The sequence below is a fragment of the Mytilus galloprovincialis genome, chromosome 4 (assembly GCF_965363235.1).
Source record: "Mytilus galloprovincialis chromosome 4, xbMytGall1.hap1.1, whole genome shotgun sequence".
Taxonomy (NCBI): Eukaryota; Metazoa; Mollusca; class Bivalvia; order Mytilida; family Mytilidae; genus Mytilus; species Mytilus galloprovincialis.
The window spans coordinates 44,812,641-44,840,121 of record NC_134841.1 but is presented as its reverse complement, the minus strand read 5'-3'; the positions used below and the strand labels follow the sequence as shown (position 1 = coordinate 44,840,121).

Below are 27,481 nucleotides of genomic sequence, written 5' to 3'. Positions count from 1 at the left end.
AGAATGTTATCTTTTTTTATAAAAAGTTGAAAATAACCATCAGTTTTCTTTGTTTTTCATGTTTCTCTGGTATATTGTATAATTACTGTTCAACAAAATGCTAACAAGTGAACTGAAAATCGCCTTTTTCATACAATGCAATGAACGAAAACAAACATCAATCCTTGTTTATATAGACTTTATTTCAACTCTATAGCAATTCTAAATAATTTTCTTTCAACAGACCTGCAACTGGCTCCATCAACGGACTTTCTCCAAAGTACCTTCATACAAACCTTTGTCAACAGATTGTGAGCATAAACCGTAAACATAAACCAATAAATAAACCGATGACGCCCTTAATGTTTTTAAACATTATTAGGTTATATAGATATCACGTAAATGATATTTGCGAGACGTATTTGTTTTAGGAAGAAGTATGTTAAACAAACAACCACAGTTTCCTTACTTAAATCGCAGTTTTGTGATGCATCACTAAATTTCTCATCATTTTCGATGTGTTTATTTCTTCACAAGTCTTCATTCAAAGTTACTTTAAAAAATGACATTTACTTTGGTTATTGCAGTTGTACTCAGTTTGACGGTTTTCGTGTCAATATTTGAAAGTTTGCCTATTGAAGGTGAGTAAATTTGTTTGAAACAAACATATATTTTATTAAGATTTTTTGTCTTTATTTTGTCAGGAATCTTTTACCTAGTAAATAGATGTGCATAGATTTTTAACCACTGTATATAGATTATAGTATACAGCGGTCGTATTGCTCTCTAAGCTTAGTTTAAACAATTTATATAGTCAAAGTAATATTTACTTGGGGATATGTCTATTTTGTTTAACCCTCTTCTCTTGTCCCCCCTTTCAACCTCCCTAATCAATTACATTTGTTTCCTTTTGTTTTCAACTATTTCACGTTTATCTGTATAATATGTATATGATATATCCTAATTTCTAAAATTACTATCCACAGCGGTCACTGATGTATAAAAATAGATAGCATAGGTTTTAATAGTATGAAATCTAGCATACTCTACTTAGTTCATTCACTTTTTGCGTTTTTGTGTTTGGTTTTTTGTTTGTGTGTTTTTGTGGGTTTTTTTGTGTGTGTAATTGTTATATCGACAAATCATACCCCAAATTAATGATATAGTCGAGTTAAAAATTAATTTTCTAAAAAGTAGGTGATAATCATTTTGGATTTTAATATATTGAATAGGTGAGGATTTCATTAGACGTCCTTTAGATTGCGGTGACATTGACATCAAACGTGGCAGTGGGGTATATAAAATCTACCCGGAAAATTCCAGATATGGTTTTAATGTTTTCTGTGATATGGATACAGAAGATGTGGATGGAGGATGGACTGTAAATATGTATTCCTACTAAAATCATGTGATCAAATGTTTAATAATTATATTCTATGGAATTATTTTATGTTAATGTAAATTACTCGAATTTTTAGCTCACCTGGTCCGAAGTGCCAAGTAAGCATTTCTCATCACTTTGCGTCCGTCGTCGTCGTTTAAAACATTTTACAACACTCTTCTCCTCTGAAAGCAGGCCGCCATGACTAAAAATAGAACATAGGGGTAAAATGTAGATGTTGGCTTATATCTCTGAAATCAATGCATTTAGAGCAAATCTGACACGGGGTTTATCAGGGGTCTGTTGTTCAACTTGTCGTTAGTGATGACGCTACGTTAAAATTTCTTAATCATTCTAAATCTATCTGCCCTGAAATTTTCAGATAAATCGGACAACCCGTTGTTGGGTTACTGTCCCTGAATTGGTAATTTTAAGGAAATTTTGCCGTTTTTTGTTATTATCTTGGGGTTCGTGTTGTTTATTCTTTAGTTTTTTATGTTGTGTCATGTGTACTATTGTTTTTCTGTTTGTCTTTTTCATTTTTAGCCATGGCGTTGTCAGTTTGTTTTAGATTTATGAGTTTGACTGTCCCTTTGGTATCTTTCGACCCTCTTTTATTATAGATATAGATAAACTGTAAATAGCAATAATGTTCAGCAAAGTAAGATCTACAATTAGGTCGACATGACCGAAATGGTCAGTTGACCCCTTAAGGAGTTATAGCCCTTTATAGTCAATATTTAACAATTGTCATAAATTTTGTAAATTTTACAAAATATTTTTCTACTGTAACTACTGGTCCATGTTCATTATAGAAAGAGATAACTGTAAGCAGCAAGAAAGATTAAACTAAATCCTGAGAAAATTAGTATATTTTCTTGACAGGTTACCTACTATGCGGAAGGGCATCCTGGTACTCGGTCATATCAGGCGAGTTTAGAAAAAGTGAAATGATGCTAACAATCGGTACAATTTGGGGGGCGGATGCTAACTGCTATACGTTTTTTTATATACTTGAGAGAATCATCAGAAAACAGTATACTTTTCCCCAAATTGCACCAATTTTAAGTTTGATTTTATTTCTTCTTTTTTGTTTTATTCTTACCTGACAGAGTATCAGGATGTCCTATAATTCATGATTCCTTTTCATACATATGATGAAATTCGTATTATATATCATATTAAAGGTCTTTATGATTTTATTACAGTAACTTTCATTCTAATTTGTTTTTAATTCAGGTTTTCCAACGAAGACTAAATGGCAAGGTTTCTTTTAAAAGAGGATGGTCTGACTACAAAGATGGTTTTGGTACTCTTAAATCGGAACACTGGCTTGGTAATTAAAAGACCTTTTCTAAACACATACATCCTTAATTTGTAAAAGAGAATTATATAGATATAGGAAGATGTGGTATGAGTGCCATTGAGACAACTCTCCATCCAAATAACAATTTATAAAAGTAAACCATTATACGTCAAGGTACGGTCTTCAACACGGAGCCTTGGCTCACACCGAACAGCAAGCTATAAAGAGCCACAAAAATTAGTAATGTAAAACCATTCAAACGTGAAAACATACGATCTAATCTATATAAAAACGAGAAACGAGAAACACGTATGAACTACATAAACAGACGACAACTACTGTACATCAAATTCCTGACTTAGGACAGGTGCAAACATTTGTACTTTTACATTGTATCATTACAATTTTTATTTTCATGATTCTGGAGGAGTCTTCTGTACATATTTTGAGGTCAATATAGTTTAGACCTACCAAGATATATATAAGAAATTAAAAGCCCAAAAACAGAAATACATATGAACAGAAAACGTGTAACTATCGAACATCTGACTTTTAATTGCTATTTTTCGAACGATTTATCTATTGCCACTTAATTTTCCGTTTTATTGATAAACGATTTAAAGGGAGCTTCCCCCGATGCCTCAAGCTGTCTTAAAGTTGCTATACCTTTGATTTTTTTTGGTGACAGTCCAAATATCAGTAAAGCTGATACAAATCTAAGAAAACGCAATATTTGGTTGATTTGAATGAACATTTCTGGATCATCTTATCAAGTAGTTTCTATTCACAGACAAATGAATAAACCTTTGTAATTCAATATCTATTTACATGTAGGTAATGAAAAACTACATAATCTAACTTCCCAAGGAAGTTATGAATTGCTCATCACGATGGAGGACTTTTCGAATGAAAACAGATATGCCAAATATACCGACTTCAACATAGGAGATGAAAACACAAGATTTAAGATGACATATGTGACGTATACGGGAGATGCTGGTGAGAACTTTACTTGAAGTTTTTGGAATACTACAAAAATTTGTGAAACCAAAGACTATGCATACCCACATAATCTGACTGAAAAACCATTTATGAATATATTTTAATGGTAAATATTTGCCTATGCAAATTATTAACATAAGGTTGCATAGGTAACACCATGTATTCAGAATTCAGTCGTCAAAATCAATATGCCTTATTTTCTGAAGTTTCAAATGAGACAACTTTCTATCCAAGTCAAATTGTATAGAAAGTTAACGACACTTATAGCTGAAAACACAGGCATTTGTTTCTATCAATGAAAAGGTCGACTATCCATATAATCTTGCGTTTTGGCACCATTAGAAAACTATTATGATAAAGTGGTCATATAGAAGAAAACGATATCAACAACACAAGATCTACTAACAAATCTACGTCCTCCAAATACTTAATCTGCTTCTTCTTAGAGCAATTGTCCATACGTGATGATTTACCCTGGTTAGGCTGTAATCTCCAAGATAATAATAGATGGTACCAAACTACAAATACTAAAAAAAATCAGCAAGGAAATTGTCCAAAAGAAAATAATGACTGGCCTGAAATGACCAATTTTACACAATTATTTGTCGGTAATTATTCGGATAAATATCATTATTGATAAATAAAGGCAACAGTAGTATACCGCTGTTCAAAACTCATAAATTCATGGACAAAAAACAAAATCGGGGTAACAAACTAAAACCGAGGGAAACGCATTAAATATAAGAGGAGAACAACGACACAACACTAAAATTTAACACGCACAGAAACGGACCAAGCATCAGACAAAATCCCACGAGAATAACAAATATAACATCAAAACCAAATACATGAATTTGGAATAGACAAGTACCGTGACACGTCTTATCGCAAATTATGTGAAATTACACTAAAAAATAAGAGAAAACAAACGACGCAAAGTTAAAATGTAACACACACAGAAACGAATAATAATATAACAATGGCCATATTCCTGACTTGGTACGGACATTTTTAAAGGAATAAATGGTGGGTTGAACCTGGTTTTGTGGCATGCCAAACCTCCACTTTAATGGCAATGTTAAATTTAACATTGAAATGACATCATAATATTACAGGACTACAATACAAATAAATAGGAGAACGTATTAGACAAAGAAACACATGATTAATGAATAACAAAAAGCATCAGGTTTAAAATTCAATACGCCAAAAACGCGCCTCGTCCACACAAGATTCACCAGTGACGCCCAGATATAAAAGATCGAAAGCGAAAAAAAGTACAAAGTTGTACAGCACTGATGATCAAAAGTTGAAAAAGGTTGTGTCAAATACGGCTATGTTTTTATGCTTGGGATTGATAAAACTATGATACAGAAATTCAGACACCTTTTTTCGAAATTTCGTCTAAATGTGCAAATGCAATACTCTTTTAGAAATTTGCCGAGGTATCCGAAAGTCAATGAAGTTATATCCGAGTCACGTTGTAATTTTTTTCTTTACTATATAAGTTTACAAAATGTACTCATTGACAGTTTTTAAAAATCTTTTAAGGTGACTCTCTTGCCCACCATAATGGTAGAAAGTTCAGTACTGAAGATCAGGATAATGACGATCATTCAACATCCTGTGCTAAAGGGTACAAAGGTGGATGGTGGTACGGGGGCTGTCACACGGCCAATTTAAACGGTCTTTATCTCGCTGGGGGTGACTCGGCCAGCACTGTTAATATTAATTGGAAAGCTTGGAAAGGCTACAATTACTCACTGAAAGCAACAACCATGATGATAAGAAGAAAATGATTAAATCTGCTGAATAAAAGAGAATCGTAGTATATGTGTCGATATTTTTTTAGAAACAGAACTAGCTTGAATGATTGTTCATTTGCTTTAAATGCATGCTAATTGAATATGATTTAAAGACATTTAAAACGCCAATTTTTGTAATATTTAATTCTTTAGACCCACATTTTGATAGATAAAATTGTTTAATTTAATATGTTAAAATGTTAAGCCTCGGTCACACCTTACCGGATAGCTCGAACGGACGCCTAACAGATAACTTGTTTTCAATCCGTTCATGTCCGTTAGACGTCCGTTCTTATCCGTTAGACGTCCGTCAATATCCGTTGCATGTCCGTTAAGCGTACGTTTTATCCGTCGACGTCCTTTCTGTCCGGTGGAAAATTTTGAGCATGTTCAAAACTTTGAACGGACGTCCAACGGATAAAATGTCTGTTGAACGTCCGTTGGGCGTCCGTTTTGGACGGTACTCGTCCGTTTCGTTTCCGTTTTGTATCCGTTACGTGTCCGTTACACATCCGTTGAAGGTCTGGAAGATAAATTCATCAACGGACTTCTACCGGACGTTTAACGGATAAAACGGGTGTTGATCGGATGAGAAACGGACTTCTACCGGACGTATAACGGATAAAACGGATGATGAACGGATATGAAACGGATAAATGCCAATTGAAAATTTCGCGTCAGAAATGTCAATTATTGGTATGTCAGATTTATTAAGGTTCATGAATTCATAATTGATCTTAGAGCATAGGCACGTCTTCACAGTCAAGCAGTTCTTACTCAAGCCAGACACTGTCCTTTCAAGTTTGGCGTAATTTTGAAGAACAAACCAAAACCAGTTACACAGAAACATTTTGAATATTTATGCGATTTACATGTATTATTATTGTCACCGTTGATTTTCCGTAAATCTTGTTCATCCGTTTTATCCGGTACGCTTCCGTTAGGTGTCTGTTTTATGCGGTACTCGTCCGTTGGATGTACGTTCGACATCCGTTCTGTCCGGTACGTTTCCGTTTCTCGTACGTTGCATATCCGGTGTGTGTCCGTTATGCATCCGTTACACGTCCGTTTTATTCGTTCAGTACATCAACGGACTCCCAACGGATAACAATTTTGTCAACGGACAACTTTTATTTTCATCCGTTAGGCGTCCGTTCGTGCTATCCGGTAAGGTGTGACCGAGGCTTTAAAATAAACATGGCCCTATGGTCCATTAAATAAATCTTATTGTCGTGAAACTTAGTCTGCATGCTTATAATTAATTACGCTTTGGTCATATCAAGTCTTTAGAAAAATTGGTCAAGTCTTTATACTCTATAAGACTAAGTTCTGACGACACAGTTCATCTATTCATATACACATTTATTTGAGTCTGATAGTAGTACATGAATTAAAAGAATTATATTCCACTTGATATTAGTTTTTCGTCTGTACAACGGCATAACACCGTACAAATTCAACGTAAGAATATCGAAGTCATTTCCTCCCCTGGTTGCCGTCTTAGAACCAGAGAGATGTTTATTATGCAAATTTTTTTTTTCAGCTGCTGGACTTTGAGAGCAGAGTTTCCTTTCAACTTTAGTTTCTAGATTTCAGCTTTCAGTACTTACTCTGTACGATTGTTCGTTTTGTACCTTTTTTTGTCAAAGATAAGTCACGCCTTTGGCAAATATCTTAGTGAGAAATTCTCGTCACGTAAATGGTATTATTATAAATATTTATGGAGAATAGAACTAATATAGATGTGTACAATTAACATGCCTTTGATCTTTACATATACGGGCTCCAGTCCTTATTATTCAAAGCTGACTTAAAAGCATTCAACTGTTCGAAGAACTTGTCAGCACCAGGTCGTTTGCATGTAAAAAAAACCTGACACGATATTTACTTATTGAATCACAATGTCTAGCAAAATGAAATCTATGAACGAACGGCACTGATTTTAAGTAGTGTCTCCTCTTTGACAGTTTTGTACATTAAAACTCAATATTCAATAAAAGAAGCTGCTATTCTAAGTGTTTGGTACAGATTGGCTGTCACTCTACACAACATAGAACTTTTTTTCCGAAAACACTGTCATACATCCAAAAATTCTATCAACACTAATCTGTATCCACACTTGTTGAGTTATAAAAAAAAAACTCAATAAAATTTAACGGAGCTGAACATTTTGATTACATGAATATAAAAACGAGTATTCCAGAAGCTCAGCGATAAAGGCCCAATTTGTATGTATAATTTTGTATATGACTTACAGGGCTGTAACTGGGGTTCGAATTCAGGGGAGGCAGGGGTTTCGGGGTGGGATCCGATTGAGGCCCCGAAGATAGGGGGTTGGGGGGGGGCATAGCCCCCCCGCCGATTTTTTTCTCTCAGTCAATGACTAATAATGACCCGTTTCCCTTTGATTTCCTTACTTTAAGAAACGTAAGTTTTGCTTGAACCTGGAAGAAATTTTAATGCAAAAACAAGCTGAGATTGCTGTTCGGGGTGAGCCAAGGCTCCGTCTTGAAGGCCGTACTTTGACCTATAATTATTAACATTAAAATTCATCGTGGCCGCCGATTTTTCTCTCTTAGTAAAATGGCTAAAAATAACCCGTTTTCCTTCGATTTCCTGACTGTGATTGTAAGAAACATCAGTATTGCTGGATCCTGGGAGCAATTTTTATGCAAACAATTATTATCTGTATTTAAAGATATTTTTGTTAGAAATCAAACTGGTAAATTTAAAAAAAACATATAAAGCAAGATTAAAGAACGAGGACCTTGAATTACAATATTGTTGAAAGCTGAACAGACATGTTAATAACTACAACCAGGTACTTTCTATGCTAGTATATACTTAGTATAGAAAGTCCCTGCTACAACAAATGGGAGGCATTGACCATAATGTTCTCGTACGATCGGGTTACGTTAAAAAACGATTCAACAGCTGATTCAGCCGGTAATGAATTTCCGATATCTTAAAAGATTCACAATACAAAGGTACCTTCCTCTGCTTAATTTAGCCCCTACATAAATGTGAATAGTTATGTTTTATTCAAAATTGTCGAAAGCAAAGTTTCATATTTGTTCTCGTCACGAATACTGATAACAGATGGACGGCCACACGAAAAAAATAAATAAAATAAATACTGAAACTGTTCACTTTCGATCAAAAATCCGGAAAATGACAGACATATCACGTATCATGATAACAATGTTAAAACAGCAAACTAGTGTTGTTTATAATATAAATTCAAGTTCTTCGTGTATATATTGTCAATATTTCATTTTATTACTTCAAACAAAAATTTGGTGTAGAAAATTCAGGGGAGGCAGCCTCCTCCCTGCCTCATAGGTAGTTACGGCCCTGACTTATAACAAGAAAGTTTTCAAATATAACACTTTCAATTGCAAAATATTTTGTTTATAATAAAGATGAAATGATAATAATAACAATAATAACCAACTATTACATAAGTATGAAACCTACATAAAAATCAAAGCGCTGTAAACACTGTAGGCAGTTAACCAAAAACCAAGGCAAACATAATTATGAAAACTGTGGCAATGTTGCTTCAACTTTTTTTTAAAGATTTAAAAGAACAAACATTAAACATTCATATATAATTGTACATTTATGTTCATTTAATGAATTAATCATTAAGGCAAATAATTCATATTTTATCAAGGTTTTCAATAGCAATGCACATGACCACGAATGGTCATGAGTCTTTCATGAGTCAGCAGTGGTACAAATTTGCAATGATTGCAGTTCTTCTAGTTGATCGTAATTGTTCGTATTAGTTGACTGTTAGTAGTTCAAGTTGACTTTAGTACGAGCTTGAAAAAAATTGAATGGACTTGCTTCCCTGGAAAGAAAACTGAGTTTGTGTTGTACAGTACAAAAGTTATGAGACACAAATCAGACAAATGTTAACTACTACAGGGATCAATGGTGAGGTCTGACTGAACTGTCCATAGTAAGTGTAAATGACTCCCACCTTCACCCCAAGTCCATGATGTCTAAGTTTGGAATAAAATGACAGGTGTTAGGGTCTAGCAAAGTGATATGCATATGTGTCGCCTATGAGATTGACCTTGTATGTCATTCAATCTTTTTTGAAATGACAAACAGGAATGAATATGGTTTAGGCGTTGGTATCTCAATCTTTTACAAGTTCTCAAAACACACACAAGAGGGTGTGGGGTGACCCTAGGGAATACCCCTATTTTTCATTTGATTTTTTATATTGTCCCATACATGAATATATGGGCGTTTTTCAATAAAAACGTACTTTCTTGTCCCAGCCACTTTAAAAAAACTGTGTTTGATCTTTGCAAGTAATTTTTTGTGCAGTCAGTACATTGAATTAGATAAAATATTTTTAAGCAAAGAAACAGTTTATTGTTTAGAGGGATTGACTAAGATATTGATTCCTGAATGGTCCAAAACAACCAAAATGGCATGTCCCTAGACCGCCTGTTCAACATTCATACTCTAAAATATCGTGAAAAAATGTAGAAATAAATATTAATTTTATTTAATATAAGTTCTTTAATAATTCAAAAGTATGTTTAGAGCTAACATATTTTAATAAACAGCTTTTAACATAGGATTCTTTATTTCAGAAGGTGTGTCCCTAACACATTGGCCACTACTGAAACGAAGTCATTAAAACTTGATAATAAACAGTTTTATAAAATCAATGTATTTTTTTTTTTGCAAGAGATATAAACATTAGGGTCTTACAAAAGAAGTGATGCTTTTATAACGGCAATTAAATTGTTGGTTAGAAAAATTGAGCACATCAAATGGACGAGAGTGATACCGTATTTTTGTAAATGTCCACTATGAAACGGGTCAAATCTCCTTCAGTATCTGGTTTTAAAATTATGAAAAAAATATCAGTGTACAGCTTAATAATGCTTTGATGAATACAGTCAGTCCTGTTACTATTGCAATATAGGGGTTGTGAGAAAAAAATAAAACATGTGAATATGTCCCCTACGAAACGGTCACCTACCAAACAAGTTTGGGAGAAAAACGTTTCGTAGTGGACACTACCACTACAATGCAGTCTTGTTTTACTCTTTTTTCAATTATATTCGTGCAAAGCAAATAACAAAGGTTAGTTTCATGTGCTTTTTATTATGTTTTTATTAACATAGAATAGGGTTGATGTCAACTGCGAAACTTTTTGTCCACTACGAAACGGTTTTGTCAACTACGAAACGCATCAAAATGTCCACTACGTAACATGAGTTGTACCTTCATATGTGAAGTACTGTACTAATCTTTATCGATAAAAAAAAATGGTTCTCCAATTCAGAAAAAAATGAGATTTTTCTAGTATATAAAGTAAACAAACTTGAATGTCTATAGGAAACATTTAAAATTGCAAAAATATGTGTGTTTAGAAGCAGTTTCGTAGGGTACAAAAGTCCCCCACGAAACAGTACACAAATTATGAAAATAATATCATTTTAAAGAGTATTTAAGATTGCACTTTTTGTTTACAAACAGGTCTATAAAAGAGGTATTCAAAATAACTCTTGAAAATAAATTTTAAACTAGTTGATTTTCCATTTTTTTTTAGGTCTGAAAGGAACGCTTTTATTGAAAAACGCCCATATAAGGTTTATGAGTGGGGATCTTGACCGTTATCAAGTTTTCAAACAGGAGGGGGTGGGGGACCCCAGTGACTTCCGCTATATTTCATTTGATATGTTATATTGTCCAATACATGAATATATATGGTTGAGGGGTGGGGATCTCATCTGTTTCTAATTTATCAAACAGGAGTGGGTAGGGTGACCCTAAGGACTCTCCCTATATTTCATTTAATTAGTTCTCATACATGAATATATATGGTTTAATTTAAAGGTGGGGATCAGGACTGTTTCCAATTTTTCAATCAGGAGGGATGGGGTGACTGCAGGGACTCTCCCTATATTTCATTTAATTTAGAGTTGGGGATCCCAACAGTTTCCAAGTTCTTAAACATGGGGGTAGGGTGACCACAGGGACTTCCCCTACATTTCCAGGGGTTAAAAAATTTTGTTACAGCTAACTAGCCCAGGACTTATTGGCAGCAGGACTTTACTAGCCCTGTTGGAAGAACTGCTAGTCCATCAAAACTGACCTGCTAGCCCTAGTATGCCTTAAAAATCAAAAGTTTGCTGCATAATACAAAGTGGGTGTCCTTTGTTTTGAAGGAGACATTATACACTGTATTTGATATTTTTGTTTATCCGTTATTTATTCTTTTGGTGCTTAACCTAACTTAGTTGTTCCCACATTCAAAGCAGACTTTTTATTGGTGTTCTTGGGGCAGCTAACGGCAATATTCACAGATTATTGTCTGTTTTTTTTCCATCAGCAACAGCCAACCTTGCCAAGGGAATCATTGTGTCCCAGTTCTGCCAACTTTTCAGGAAGTGAATGCTTGATTTTTTTGCTAAACTGTAAAGATCAAAGAGAAAAAACAATAGATCAAAGGAAAATGCCGCCAAATAAGCATGAACATGTGTGAGTCTCGCGCTAAGGACTTGACAGCCCTGCTGTCCTGGACACTATTATTTTTTTTTCGCGGCTTTTCCTGTCGTATTTGGCATTTTTGGGGGATGAATTTTCAGCCTCGTTACTCCCTTCATCTACCGTTTTTCGTTGAAACTGACGAAGTTCCTGGGGTTCCCGTACTAAAATATTAAGAAATATTTTGTTGCATGGTTTCGTGCTCAAGAGCGGTGTAACAAGACAGGTCAATACCAATCAATACATCATACCCCCAAATACCGTTAATTGGTATTCTCGGCACGATAAGCAATGTACAATACCCCTAGCCATGGTATGAGAAATCGATATTTAAAGTACGAGAATTGCAATCAACACATGATACCAGGCCACCCAGACATGCCAGAGTTATTTGTTCTATTTTTAAAATATGTACAACAGAACCTGTACAAACCAGTTCAAATTCTTGGAATCCCGGATGACTTAATTGAATCGAAATGGCTAACATAGAATAGTGATAAAGGGATTTTTCACTTTCCATTTTGGAAACGTCAAGAATTTTTTGTTACTAGTCCGTCGGGCATATCAAATTACACATTTTAATTGCCCGAGGCGTAAATGATCTAGTCCCGGGCGTCGGGCTAGTGGATTTTTTAACCCCTGATTTCATTTGATTTGTTATATAGTCTTATACATGAGTATATATGGTTACGGGGTGATGATCTCGAATTTTTCCAAGTTCTTAAACAGGAGGGTGTACAGTGACAATTGGGACCCCCTTATAAGATTTGTAATATTGTCCCATCCATAAATATATATTATTTAAGATCATTGTGGATCTCGACCGTTAAAAATTTTCAAACAGAAAGGGGTAGAGTGGCCCCACGAACTCCACCTATATTTCATATAATTTGTTATATTGTCCCATACATGAATATATATGGTTTAGGGTTGGGGATCTTGACCGTTACCAAGTTCTAAAACAGGAGGGGTGGAGTGACCCCCAGGGAATCCCCCTATATTTCATTTGATTAGTTATATTGTCCCATACATGAATAAATATGGTTTAGGGTTGGGGATCTCGAATGTTTCCAAGTTCTCAAACAGGGGGGTTTACAGTGACCATAGGGACCCCCTTATTATTCCTTTGATTTGTTATATTGTCCCATACATGAATATATATGGTTTAAGATTGGGGATCTCAACCGTTTTCAAATTCTCAAACCGGAAGGGGAAGAGTGGCCCCACGAACTCCACCTATATTTCATATGATTTGGTTATATTGTCCCATACATGAATATATATGGTCTAGGGGTGGGGATCTCGACCGTTTCCAAGTTCTCAAACAAGAGGGGTGGGGTGACCCCCAGGGACTCCCCCTATATTTCATTTGATTATATATATATTGTCCCAGTACATGAATAAATATGGTTTAGGGGTGGGGATCTCGACTGTTTCCAAGTTCTAAAATATGAGGGGGTGGGTGACCCTAGGGACTTCCCCTATTTTTCATTTGATTAGTTATTTAGTCTCATACATGAATGTATATGGTTGAGGGGTGGGGATCTCATCTGTTTCAAAGTTATCAAACAGGAGGAGGTAGAATGGCCCAATGGACTCCACCTATATATTAAATGATTTGTTTACATTCAGGTATCATATAATATAGTTGCCCTATTTGTGCCTGTCCCATGTCAGGAGCCTGTTATTCAGTGGTTGTCGTTTGTTTTTGTGTTACATATTTGTTTTTTGTTAAAAAAAATTATATAAATAGGGCCGTTAGTTTTCTCGTTTGACTTGTTTTACATTGTCTTATCGGGGCCTTTTATAGCTGACTATGCGGTATGGGCTTTGCTCATTGTTGAAGGGTGTACGATGACCTATTGTTGTTAATGTCTGTGTCATTTTGGTCTCTTATAGATAGTTGTCTCATTGGCAATCATACCAGATCTTTTTTTTATATAAGAAACTTCCAGCTATTTTAACTGACCTATCAAAATTGAGAAGAAAAAAATACCCCTTGAAATTGCAGTAATATGTTTAACTTGAAAAGCATCTTATATGCATTACCAACATTTATCACTGATAAAGAAAACTTATACTGTTACCAGGAACATATATATTGTTAGATAAACTGTTCCCAGATGTCACGTTGTAATGGATTTTGACATTAAAATTGGTGTACAAAATATTTTCTGCTTTTTCTTTCTTTTACATATATCTGTTGGTTTTCAATTCTAGTGTTTATATTTATTTACCATGCATAGATGTATTTTGTCACCTGTCTGGATTTTATCAGTTGATATCCAAAACCCAGGATTACCCTTATCCGCTTCCGGAATCGGATCCGATATTGTAATTGTCTTCTCGCGGCAGCCATTTTTTTTCGATGTTGTTTTGACAGACAGTGAGATACGATTTTACTCGGATTTACACATTATTTGTCGGCGATTTTCTGTATACAGCTAGTGATTGAACAAATTGAACATCGCTGCCATGAATAGTAATGATGAAAATAAGTTTGAGATCGTTTATTAGGAAACTTTGGTAAAAATGTTTGCAAAGTTATTTTTTATTTCCTTTCAAGGTCCGTCGGGCATGTCGGGCGTAGCTAGTAACCAAGTAGTAAGTCCGACTGCAAAAGTGGAAGGTCGCAGACCTCGGACCACCGCTAATTTGAATCCCTGCGTCCAAATTTAAAAGATACGAAAATATCAACTTCTAAATTAATTCAAAATTGCCGCCAACAGCGTGATCAGTTGAAATATATTAATAGACTACTGACGTAGATGACTACGTATTGACGACAAACAATATTCCTACGACTTTTGCAATTTGGGAAATCTTAACTACTTGTCTTTAGAGATTTTCGGCGATTACATATTTCATACATTTGTTCTTTGACATCTTAGCCAAAAGCTCAGGGGAGAATAAACTACATAAGGATTCCTAATGTGCTCTACTTCCTATGTGCAACTTCAAAACTTTTGGGAAAATCGACGATCATTTAAGGTTTTTCTGGTCATATTTTTTGTAATCCAGAATGAAAAGTATGAAAAAATTGTCCAATAAGTTATAAATAATATAGTAGCCAACTAGATGATAACAATGGCACGTATTTCAGAATTTATTGGGTAGAACACAAATCCAGGGTGCTCGCATAAGGCAGCTTAACTGCCTAAAAACAACATAAAACATGTAGCAAAATATTATTTTAATGAAATTCAAGTTAAATTCACAAAGGTTCTGACACCAACGTCAAGCAGAATTTCCAATGACCAATGATAAGCAATTACGTATGTGTGACATGGGTGCTGTTGACACGGACATAGTCGTAATGATTTCGAAGACCTAGAAACCATAACCAGAAAGGTTGAGGGAAAGTCAAATGACTGTGATTGAGTACTGTTAGTGACCATTTGTGACCTAATTGGGTTATTAATCATTATATGGACGATTTAAACAATACCATGTTTTTATTTACCGAGCCTGAGACCGAATGGCATTATCCATTACCAGGAAGGCTCTACGTTATAAAAAACCTTGTCTAGTATTAAAATACATCGGGTGATCTTAGTGACCATGCGACAGAAGGGCTATCAACCACAATTAAAAGTCTCACTTTCCCCCTCTCTCACTTACTTAGACCCGAATGGTTTTTTAGTAGATATAATTAAGAAGATGTGCCCAGTGCTCTGGGATAAAATTTCGATTTAATCAGTGTATACATGTAAAAATCTATAGACTTTTATTTAATAAGTACTGCTTATTTGAGGTTATAAGTAATACACACCGATAACTAAATATCGCTACACACATAACAAGTTGGCACACACCATTAAACAAACAGACGCCATCTCCAAAAAATAAAATAAAATGTAAGTATGCAAGTAAACATAAGTTTATTCGTTAAAAAATTAATATAAATACAATATTAAATAAGTATTCACATTAAAAAATATTTCTTCGTTAAACTTAAAATTATTTGATATCGTAAAGTTTATACGGATACATCGGGTAAAACAGCAGGTTTGATTGGTCTTGGTTCTCTGGCAGGTCTTCTTCTCTTTTCTCTTTTAGGCCGATGGATAGCTCCTTGGTTACCTTCCTCTCCTCTATTTCCTCTCCTCAGTTTGTTTTCCGTTTTTCGGATCTTTTCTTTGAGTCGCTCGTCTCTTCTTGCTGTGGCTGCCTGTCTTCTCTTTTCTGATTCTTTTGCCATTTTCCCTAAATACAACAAAAGAAGAATACATATTTACGATAAGATACGAAAAAATATTTTTATTACAATTTTAAAAGGGCCCATGAAGAGCAAAGTAATTTATTACAATTATTTTTATAGTTGACACAATAATGTTGATATAAATCATATATAAATATGAATATAACCATCTCAATCATATGATTGCCACTGCATATATTTCATGTATTTACTATTTGTTTCTTTCAATAGAATAGCCGGTCAGTTACATACATTTGTAGATGCCATAATTCGTGTAATTCTTCGCTATATGCACGGCAATGGTACGTATCGTACGCGTGAATCGTGTCACATTGATGATAAAATAAATATTTATAAATTTAAAGATGACTGCCAGTTCGGAGCAGAAAAAAAACAACATTTTAAAGTAAGGACAATGCTTCGTAATAACTTATTCGAACAAGACAACAGTTAGATATCAATTCCGTATATTCAACTTACTCTCTAGTCGTTTGATTGTACGGGTTGTTGTTGTTCGATTTTGTGTTTGTTTGTTGTTTTGTTTTGAAGATGTGGTATGATTGCCAATAAGACAATTCAGCCTTCACAAGAGACGAAATGACACAGAATTCATGCTTCATCTGATTTTGAATATATGTGGCTTCCAAAACTCCGCCGCTGCAATACAATACCGACCGTGCGAGTGATGTATATCCAGTAAAGGTCATTAAACACTTCCAGTTGTTGCAATACAACATACGTTAATAAACATGATATCAATCTTTCAAGTCACTGAAATAACTATGATGAATATATTTAAATGATTTTGAGAATATTCTAGAATTACCTTTATCAGCCAATGCATCCATGCGTCGAATCTCGACCATCAGGCCCTTATCTTCATTATCATATATATCTAAAAGAGAAAAACAATAATTTTGTTTAAAATTCGTTTTCTAGATTAGTATAATATATCGGCAGTACCCAAAGTCAATTCCCAAATCTAATCTCCAGTTAATTCCCATATTCCACTCTCCAGTTAATTCCCATATCACACTCTCCAGTTAATGACCATATTTCACTCTCCAGTTAATGACCATATTTCACTCTCCAGTTAATTCCCAAATTTTAATTTCCAGTTAATTCCCAAATTCCAATGTTCAGTTAAATCCTAAATTCACTTAGATGCAATGATCTTGCCGTCCCACTATACCTTTTGATGTGCTGGACTTTGACTTTTCAGTGAAGCTTCTTTGTAAGTCATTAGACATTACGATTGCGGGCAGTCTCCTTGGCTTAACATTCGTATCACTTTCTGTCTCGACGACAAATCCTATGCCACCGGGACGTTCTGCAATAATCCCAACACTTTGCAACTCTTGCAATATAACAGGCGATGGTCGAGTTTCAATTCTATTGATAATCTCGAGCGAATTTTGGACACCTATTTTGTTATTACGTATTCTCCCACAACAATTCAGCTTGGCAAATGATGCTCCCATTTTTCCTTTTGGTTTTGTTTTAAGCGGGCTTCGAACTAAGGTTTCCAAGTTGTAATTATGACGTTTTATGTCTTGTTTGTGATTTAACGTCATGTGATAATCCATTGCAATGCAGAATGGTGCATACAGCTTGATTGCCGTTAATTCATTTTTAAGCTGCCTGCCATATCAGATTAATTTTTTGAAATAGTTTGTATATTCTGTATCTAAAAATATATGAGAAATTTCGTATGGTTGCTTTCTTCTTATATTAAGCTTTTGGTGGTTTGAGTAAAAAAAAAAACAAGCACTAAGGGAGCTACCATTTGATTTTTATGGGGGGGGGGGGGGGGGCTAGGATGAAATTTGAAAAAAAATAGGCAGGACAGGAGTTTTGAGTAAAAAAAAAAGGCAGGATGAGACACTTTGCAAAAAAAAAAGGCAGGATGACAATTAAGGTAAAAATAGTCAGGATAAACTTATATAAAAAAAAGGCAGGACCGAATAGAGTGAAAAATAAAAAGGCAGGACCGAATAGAGTGAAAAATAAAAAGGCAGGACAACATTTTTCATCCTAGCCCCCCCCCCCCCCCCCCATCAAAATCAAATGGTAGCTCCCTAAGAAAAGATTTCAGAAATTTGGAGATGAAATATAAGGATTTTAAAGGGGGCATGTGAACCTCATTGGAAAATAAGAATCGAAAGGTGTTATGCAAAAATAAATTATTCATCCAATATCACAATGATATAAGCAATTAATTATTAAAATAGGTTTAATATATTAAATACTATTTTATTTAACAAATATATGTGGATAGGGGTGCATGCCCGTAGAGCTTGTGTACAAAAGAAATGTGTGGCAGGATCCAGAAGGGGGGGGGGGTCCGGGGGTTGGAACCCCCCTTTTTTTTGACGATCAATGCATTTGAATGGGGACATGTAATTGGAACCCCCCCCCTTTGTCCTGGGTTAGGAACCCCCCTTTTCAAAATGGCTGGACCCGCCCCTGCTTATATTCCAAAACTTATCAGAAAGAAAAGAAACCGTAACATCAAAACGACCAGTACGCAAGACTCTATCATTATTACTATTGACCCGAAATCATAACTGACTCCTTATACTAGTAGAAGCTTTTGTCTATAAATATTAAAATAAGGCGCTGTGTCAGATAGGATTGCCAGTGAGACAACTTTTCCTCCAAGTTTAAATGAAGTGGATGTAAGAATTTATGGCCACCGTCCTGCAACAATGAAAAACCTCGTACCGTATTGCCAGCTTTAATAAAAGGCACCGATATAAAAAAAAAAATGAAATATTTCAATTAAGGAAACTAACGGCATAATTTGTAACAAAACAATTGACGAAAAACAAATATGACAGACATGAACCAACGACTACCACTGACTAAGTGCAGGCTCCTCTGATTTGGGACAGGAACATACATATTGTCGCGATATTAAAAATTTTGAAGGTGCCAACACCCCCCTTACCTACTTGCAGACTACCGTAAGGCAGTACAATATATTAGGACTAACTATCAAAATCATCTAAAAAGGATTTACTCATCAGATCGATATAAAGTAAAAACGTATCAAGCAAAGTACAGATCTGAGAGTACTCATAATTATTAAAAAATGAATAAAAGAATATGATCAATATTAAAAACTGGATACTAATTCACATCATTTTCTCACATTAGATACAACATCCATTGATAATATACAGTAGAAAGAGCCAATCGTATTGTTTTATTATTTACTTGACTCATAATTTGCATGAAATATTTGTCAATCAAGCAAGTCCATAGAAAACTATAAACGATTGAGTAATCAATCAATTAATAAAACATCATTAAATCCCGATGCAAATGTTTGTACCTGTCCTAAGTCAGGAATCTGATGTACAATACAGTCGGAAACCAGGTTGAAATAGAACAAAAGAATCGAAGCTCTTTGTTAGAGAAGGCGATAAATGTTTACTGTATTACCTCAAAACTGACAGTATAAAACAAATCTTTATTGTCACTCCCTATGAAGTCATTTGGATTGATAATCTCCCCTTAAAACATTATACATACACGAAAAATAACCTACCATTACCTCAAAACTGACAGTATAAAACAAATCTTTATTGTCACCCCCTATGAAGTCATATTTAGATTGATTATCTCCCCTTAACACATTATAAACAAAGTATAACCTACCATTACCTCAAAACTGACAGTATAAAACAAATCTTTATTGTCACCCCTATGAAGTCATATTTGGATTGATTATCTCCCCTTAACACATTATAAACAAAGTATAACCTACCATTACCTCAAAACTGACAGTATAAAACAAATCTTTATTGTCACCCCCTATGAAGTCATTTGGATTGATTATCTCCCCTTAAAACATTATACACAAAGTATAACCTACCTTACCTCAAACATTACAGTATAAAACAAATCTTTTTGTTTACCCCCTATGAAGCCATTTGGATTGATTATCTGCCCTTTAAACATTATACATACACAAAGAATAACCTACCATTACCTCAAACATTACAGTATAAAACAAATCTTTATTGTCACCCCATATGAAGTCATTTGGATTGATTATCTCCCCTTAAAACATTATACACAAAGTATAACCTACCATTACCTAAAAACTGACAGTATAAAACAAATCTTTATTGTCACCCCCTATGAAGTCATTTGGATTGATTATCTCCCGTTAAAACATTATACACAAAGAATAACCTACCATTACCTCAAAACTGACAGTATAAAACAAATCTTTATTGTTCACCCCCTATGAAGTCAATTGAATTGATTATCTCCCCTTAAAACATTATAAACAAAGTATAACCCACCATTACCTCAAAACTGACAGTATAAAAGAAATCTTTATTGTCACCCCCTATGAAGTCATTTGGATTGATTATCTCCCGTTAAAACATTATACACAAGGAATAACCTACCATTACCTCAAAACTGACAGTATAAAACAAATCTTTATTGTCACCCCCTATGAAGTCATATTTGGATTGATTATCTCCCCTTAACACATTATAAACAAAGTATAACCTACCATTACCTCAAAACTGACAGTATAAAACAAACCTTTATTGCCACCCCCTATGAAGTCATATTTGGATTGATTATCTCCCCTTAACACATTATAAACAAAGTATAACCTACCATTACCTCAAAACTGACAGTATAAAACAAATCTTTATTGTTCACCCCCTATGAAGTCATTTGGATTGATTATCTCCCCTTAATACATTATACACAAAGTCTAACCTACCATTACCTCAAAACTGACAGTATAAAACAAATCTTTATTGTCACCCCCTATGAAGTCATTTGGATTGATTATCTCCCATTAAAACATTATAGACGAAGAATAACCTACCATTACCTCAAAACTGACAGTATAAAACAAATCTTTATTGTTCACCCCTATGAAGTCATTTGGATTGATTATCTCCCCTTAAAACATTATAAACAAAGTATAACCTACCATTACCTCAAAACTGACAGTATAAAACAAATCTTTATTGTCACCCCCTATTAAGTCATTTGGATTGATTATCTCCCGTTAAAACATTATACACAAAGTATAACCTACCATTACCTCCAACCTGACAGTATAAAACAAATCTTTATTGTCACACCCTATGAAGTCATTTGGATTGATTATCTCCCCTTAAAACATTATACACAAAGTATAACCTACCATAACCTCAAAACTGACAGTATAAAACAAATCTTTATTGTCACCCCCTATGAAGTCATTTGGATTGATTATCTCCCCTTAAAACATTATACATACACAAAGAATAACCTACCATTACCTCAAAACTGACAGTATAAAACAAATCTTTATTGTCACCCCCTATGAAGTCATTTGGATTGATTATCTCCCCTTAAAACATTTTACACAAAGTATAACCTACCATTACCTCAAACATTACAGTATAAAGCAAATCTTTTTGTTTACCCCCTATGAAGCCATTTGGATTGATTATCTGCCCTTTAAACATTATACATACACACAGAATAACCTACCATTACCTCAAACATTACAGTATAAAACAAATCTTTATTGTCACCCCCTATGAAGTCATTTGGATTGATTATCTCCCCTTAAAACATTATACATACACAAAGAATAACCTACCATTACCTAAAAACTAACAGTATAAAACAAATCTTTATTGTCACCCCCTATGAAGTCATTTAGACTGATTATCTCCCCTGAAAACATTATACACCAAGTATAACCTACCATTACCTCAACACTGACAGTATAAAACAAATCTTTATTGTCACCCCCTATGAAGTCATTTGGATTGATTATCTACTGTTAAAACATTATACACAAAGAATAACCTACCATTACCTCAAAACTGACAGTATAAAACAAATCTTTATTGTCATCTCCTATGAAGTCATTTGGATTGATTATCTCCCCTTAAAACATTATACATACACAAAGAATAACCTACCATTACCTCAAAACTGACAGTATAAAACAAATCTTTATTGTCACCCCCTATGAAGTCATATTTGGATTGATTATCTCCCCTTAACACATTATAAACAAAGCGTAACCTACCATTACCTCAAAACTGACAGTATAAAACAAATCTTTATTGTCACCCCCTATGAAGTCATATTTGGATTGATTATCTCCCCTTAACACATTATAAACAAAGCGTAACCTACCATTACCTCAAAACTGACAGTATAAAACAAATCTTTATTGTCACCCCCTATGAAGTCATTTGGATTGATTATCTACTGTTAAAACATTATACACAAAGAATAACCTACCATTACCTCAAAACTGACAGTATAAAACAAATCTTTATTGTCATCCCCTATGAAGTCATTTGGATTGATTATCTCCCCTTAAAACATTATACATACACAAAGAATAACCTACCATTACCTCAAAACTGACAGTATAAAACAAATCTTTATTGTCACCCCTATGAAGTCATATTTGGATTGATTATCTCCCCTTAACACATTATAAACAAAGTATAACCAACCATTACCTCAAAACTGACAGTATAAAACAAATTTTTATTGTCACCCCCTATGAAGTCATATTTGGATTGATTATCTCCCGTTAAAACATTATACACAAAGAATAACCTACCATTACCTCAAAACTGACAGTATAAAACAAATCTTTATTGTTCACCCCCTATTAAGTCATTTGGATTGATTATCTCCCCTTAAAACATTATACATACACAAAGAATAACCTACCATTTCCTCAAAACTGACAGTATAAAACAAATCTTTATTGTCACCCCCTATGAAGTCATATTTGGATTGATTATCTCCCGTTAAAACATTATACACAAAGAATAACCTACCATTACCTCAAAACTGACAGTATAAAACAAATCTTTATTGTCACCCCCTATGAAGTCATATTTGGATTGATTATCTCCCCTTAACACATTATAAACAAAGTATAACCAAATATTACCTCAAAACTGACAGTATAAAACAAATCTTTATTGTCAACCCCTATGAAGTCTTATTTGGATTGATTATCTCCCGTTAAGACATTATACACAAAGAATTAGCTACCATTACCTCAAAACTGACAGTATAAAACAAATCTTTATTGTCACACCCTATGAAGTCATATTTGGATTGATTATCTCCCCTTTACACATTATAAACAAAGTATAACCTACCATTACCTCAAAACTGACAGTATAAAACAAATCTTTATTGTCACCCCCTATGAAGTCATATTTGGATTGATTATCTCCCCTTAACACATTATAAACAAAGTATAACCTACCATTACCTCAAAACTGACAGTATAAAATAAATCTTTATTCTTCACCCCCTATGAAATCATTTGGATTGATTATCTCCCCTTAATACATTATACACAAAGTCTAACCTACCATTACCTCAAAACTGACAGTATAAAACAAATCTTTATTGTCACCCCCTATAAAGTCATTTGGATTGATTATCTCCCGTTAAAACATTATACATAAAGAATAACCTACCATTACCTCAAAACATTACAGTATAAAACAAAACTTTATTGTCACCCCCTATGAAGTCATTTGGATTGATTATCTCCCCTTAAAACATTATACATACACAAAGAATAACCTACCATTACCTAAAAACTAACAGTATAAAACAAATCTTTATTATCACCCCCTATGAAGTCATTTGGATTGATTATCTCCCGTTAAAACATTATACACAAAGAATAACCTACCATTACCTCAAAACTGACAGTATAAAACAAATCTTTATTGTCACTCCCTATGAAGTCATTTTGATTGATTATCTCCCATTAAAACATTATACACAAAGTATAACCTACCATTACCTCAAAACTGACAGTATAAAACAAATCTTTATTGTCACCCCCTATGAAGTCATTTGGATTGATTATCTCCCATTAAAACATTATACATACACAAAGAATAACCTACTATTACCTCAAAACTGACAGTATACAACAAATCTTTATTGTCACCCCCTATGAAGTCATTTGGATTGATTATCTCCCCTTAACACATTATAAACAAAGTATAACCTACCATTACCTCAAAACTGACAGTATAAAACAAATCTTTATTGTTCACCCCCTATGAAGTCATTTGGATTGATTATTTCCCCTATATACATTATACACAAAGTCTAACCTACCATTACCTCAAAACTGACAGTATAAAACAAATCTTTATTGTCACCCCCTATGAAGTCATTTGGATTGATTATCTCCCCTGAAAATCTTATACACAAAGTATAACCTACCATTACCTCAAACATTACAGTATAAAACAAATCTTTTTGTTCACCCCCTATGAAGCCATTTGGATTGATTATCTCCCCTTAAAACATTATACATACACAAAGAATAACCTACCATTACCTTAAACATTACAGTATAAAACAAATCTTTATTGTCACCCCCTATGAAGTCATTTGGATTGATTGTCTCCCCTTAAAACATTAACATACACAAAGAATAACCTATCATTACCTAAAAACTAACAGTATAAAACAAATCTTTATTGTCACCCCCTATGCAGTCATTTGGATTGATTATCTCCCCTTAAAACATCATACAAAAAGTATAACCTACCATTACCTAAAAACTGACAGTATAAAACAAATCTTTATTGTCACCCTCTATGAAGTCATTTGGATTGATTATCTCCCGTTAAAACATTACACACAAAGAATAACCTACCATTACCTCAAAACTGACAGTATAAAACAAATCTTTATTGTCACCCCCTATGAAGTCATTTGGATTGATTATCTCCCGTTAAAACATTATACACAAAGAATAACCTACCATTACCTCAAAACTGACAGTATCAAACAAATCTTTATTGTTCACCCCCTATGAAGTCATTTGGATTGATTATCTCCCCTTAAAACATTATAAACAAAGTATAACCTACCATTACCTCAAAACTGACAGTATCAAACAAATCTTTATTGTCCCCCCCTATGAAGTCATTTGGATTGATTATCTCCTGTTAGAACATTATACACAAAGAATAACCTACCATTACCTCAAAACTGACAGTATAAAACAAATCTTTATTGTCACCCCCTATGAAGTCATATTTGGATTGATTATCTCCCCTTAACACATTATAAACAAAGTATAACCTACCATTACCTCAAAACTGACAGTATAAAACAAATCTTTATTGTCACCCCCTATGAAGTCATATTTGGATTGATTATCTCCCCTTTACACATTATAAACAAAGTATAACCTACCATTACCTCAAAACTGACAGTATCAAACAAATCTTTATTGTCACCCCCTATGAAGTCATTTGGATTGATTATCTCCCCTTAAAACATTATACACAAAGTATAACCTACCATTATCTAAAAACTGACAGTATCAAACAAATCTTTATTGTCACCCCCTATGAAGTCATTTGGATTGATTATCTCCCCTTAAAACATTATACATGCACAAAGAATAACCTACCATTACCTCAAAACTGACAGTATAAAACAAATCTTTATTGTTAACCCCCTATGAAGCCATTTGGATTATCTCCCCTTTAAACATTATACATATGCAAAGTATAACCTACCATTACCTCAAAACTGACAGTATAAAACAAATCTTTATTGTTTACCCCCTATGAAGTCATTTGGATTGATTATCTCCCCTTAAAACATTAAACATACACAAAGAATAACCTACCATTACCTTAAAACTGACAGTATAAATCAAATCTTTATTGTCACCCCCCCTATGAAGTCATTTTGATTATCTCCCCTTAAAACATTATACACAAAGAATAACCTACCATTACCTCAAAACTGACAGTATAAAACAAATCTTTATTGTCACCCCCTATGAAGTCATTTGGATTAATCATGATTATCTCCCGTTAATACATTATACACAAAGTATAACCTACCATTACCTCAAAACTGACAGTATAAAACATATCTTTATTGTCACCCCCTATGAAGTCATTTGGATTGATTAACTACCCTTAAAACATTATACATACACAAAGAATAACCTACCATTACCTCAAAACTGACAGTATAAAACAAATCTTTATTGTCACCCCCTATGAAGTCATTTGGATTGATTATCTCACGTTAAAACATTATACACAAATAATAACCTACCATTACGTCAAAACTGACAGTATAAAACAAATCTTTATTGTCATTCCCTATGAAGTCATTTTGATTGATTATCTCCCGTTTAAACATTATACAAAAAGTATAACCTACCATTACCTCAAACCTGATAGTATAAAACAAATCTTTATTGTCACCCCCTATGAAGTCATTTGGATTGATTATCTCCCCTTAAAACATTATACATACACAAAGAATAACCTACCATTACCTCAAAACTGACAGTATAAAACAAATCTTTATTGTCACCCCCTATGAAGTCATTTGGATTGATTATCTCCCCTTAACACATTATAAACAAAGCGTAACCTACCATTACCTCAAAACTGACAGTATAAAACAAATCTTTATTGTCACCCCCTATGAAGTCATATTTGGATTGATTATCTCCCCTTAACACATTATATACAAAGTATAACCTACCATTACCTCAAAACTGACAGTATCAAACAAATCTTTATTGTTCAACCCCTATGAAGTCATTTGGATTGATTATCTCCCCTTAATACATTATACACAAAGTCTAACCTACCATTTATACCTCAAAACTGACAGTATAAAACAAATCTTTATTCTCACCCCCAATGAAGTCATTTGGATTGATTATCTCCCCTTAAAACATTATACACAAAGTATAACCTACCATTACCTCAAAACTGACAGTATAAAACAAATCTTTATTGTCACCCCTATGAAGTCATTTGGATTGACTATCTCCCCTTAATACATTATACATACACAAAGAATAACCTACCATTACCTCAAAACTGACAGTATAAAACAAATCTTTATTGTCACCCCCTATGAAGTCATTTGGATTGATTATCTCCCCTTAAAACATTATACATACACAAAGAATAACCTACCATTACCTCAAACCTGACAGTATAAAACAAATCTTTATTGTCACCCCTATGAAGTCATTTGGATTGTTATCTCCCCTTAAAACATTATACATACACAAAGAATAACCTACCATTACCTCAAACCCGACAGTATAAAACAAATCTTTATTGTCACCCCCTATGAAGTCATTTGGATTGTTATCTCCCCTTAAAACATTATACATACACAAAGAATAACCTACCATTACCTCAAAACTGACAGTATCAAACAAATTTTTGATTGTCATCCGCTATGAA

At 33.9% G+C, this 27,481-nt stretch overlaps 2 protein-coding genes across 3 annotated transcripts in view; one reads left to right on the top strand and one right to left on the bottom strand.

The window, feature by feature from the left end:
- The first annotated feature begins 391 nt into the window (after positions 1-391).
- Positions 392-6,882, top strand: LOC143072236 (fibrinogen C domain-containing protein 1-A-like). The gene is made up of 5 exons (XM_076247081.1): positions 392-620; positions 1,212-1,360; positions 2,600-2,696; positions 3,501-3,665; positions 5,220-6,882. The coding sequence occupies exons 1-5, from the start codon at positions 542-544 to the stop codon at positions 5,465-5,467; spliced, it is 738 nt and encodes a 245-aa protein (XP_076103196.1). The 5' UTR covers positions 392-541; the 3' UTR covers positions 5,468-6,882.
- Positions 6,883-15,859: 8,977 nt separating this feature from the next.
- LOC143070622 (uncharacterized) overlaps positions 15,860-27,481 on the bottom strand; it is a 78,552-nt gene continuing 66,930 nt past the window's right edge. Inside the window, exons 1-3 of one of the 2 annotated variants that reach the window (XM_076244849.1) lie at positions 17,389-17,870; positions 17,023-17,091; positions 15,860-16,201 (exon numbers count right to left, since the gene is read on the bottom strand). In XM_076244849.1, the coding sequence (XP_076100964.1) occupies positions 15,975-16,201; positions 17,023-17,091; positions 17,389-17,782 (690 nt within the window). In that variant the 5' untranslated portion in view covers positions 17,783-17,870 and the 3' untranslated portion in view covers positions 15,860-15,974. Of the gene's footprint in view, positions 16,202-17,022; positions 17,092-17,388; positions 17,871-27,481 lie in introns of those variants that run through there. The other variant, XM_076244850.1, reaches the window with a different exon arrangement.

What these genes read in the sequence shown, in the direction of transcription:
- LOC143072236 (XM_076247081.1), top strand. Translation starts at nt 542, where the DNA reads ATGACATTTACTTTGGTTATTGCAGTTGTACTCAGTTTGACGGTTTTC. An exon ending in TGAAAGTTTGCCTATTGAAG is followed by an intron (nt 621 to 1,211) that starts GTGAGTAAATTT and finishes TATATTGAATAG; the next exon opens with GTGAGGATTTCATTAGACGT. An exon ending in ATGTGGATGGAGGATGGACT is followed by an intron (nt 1,361 to 2,599) that starts GTAAATATGTAT and finishes TTTTTAATTCAG; the next exon opens with GTTTTCCAACGAAGACTAAA.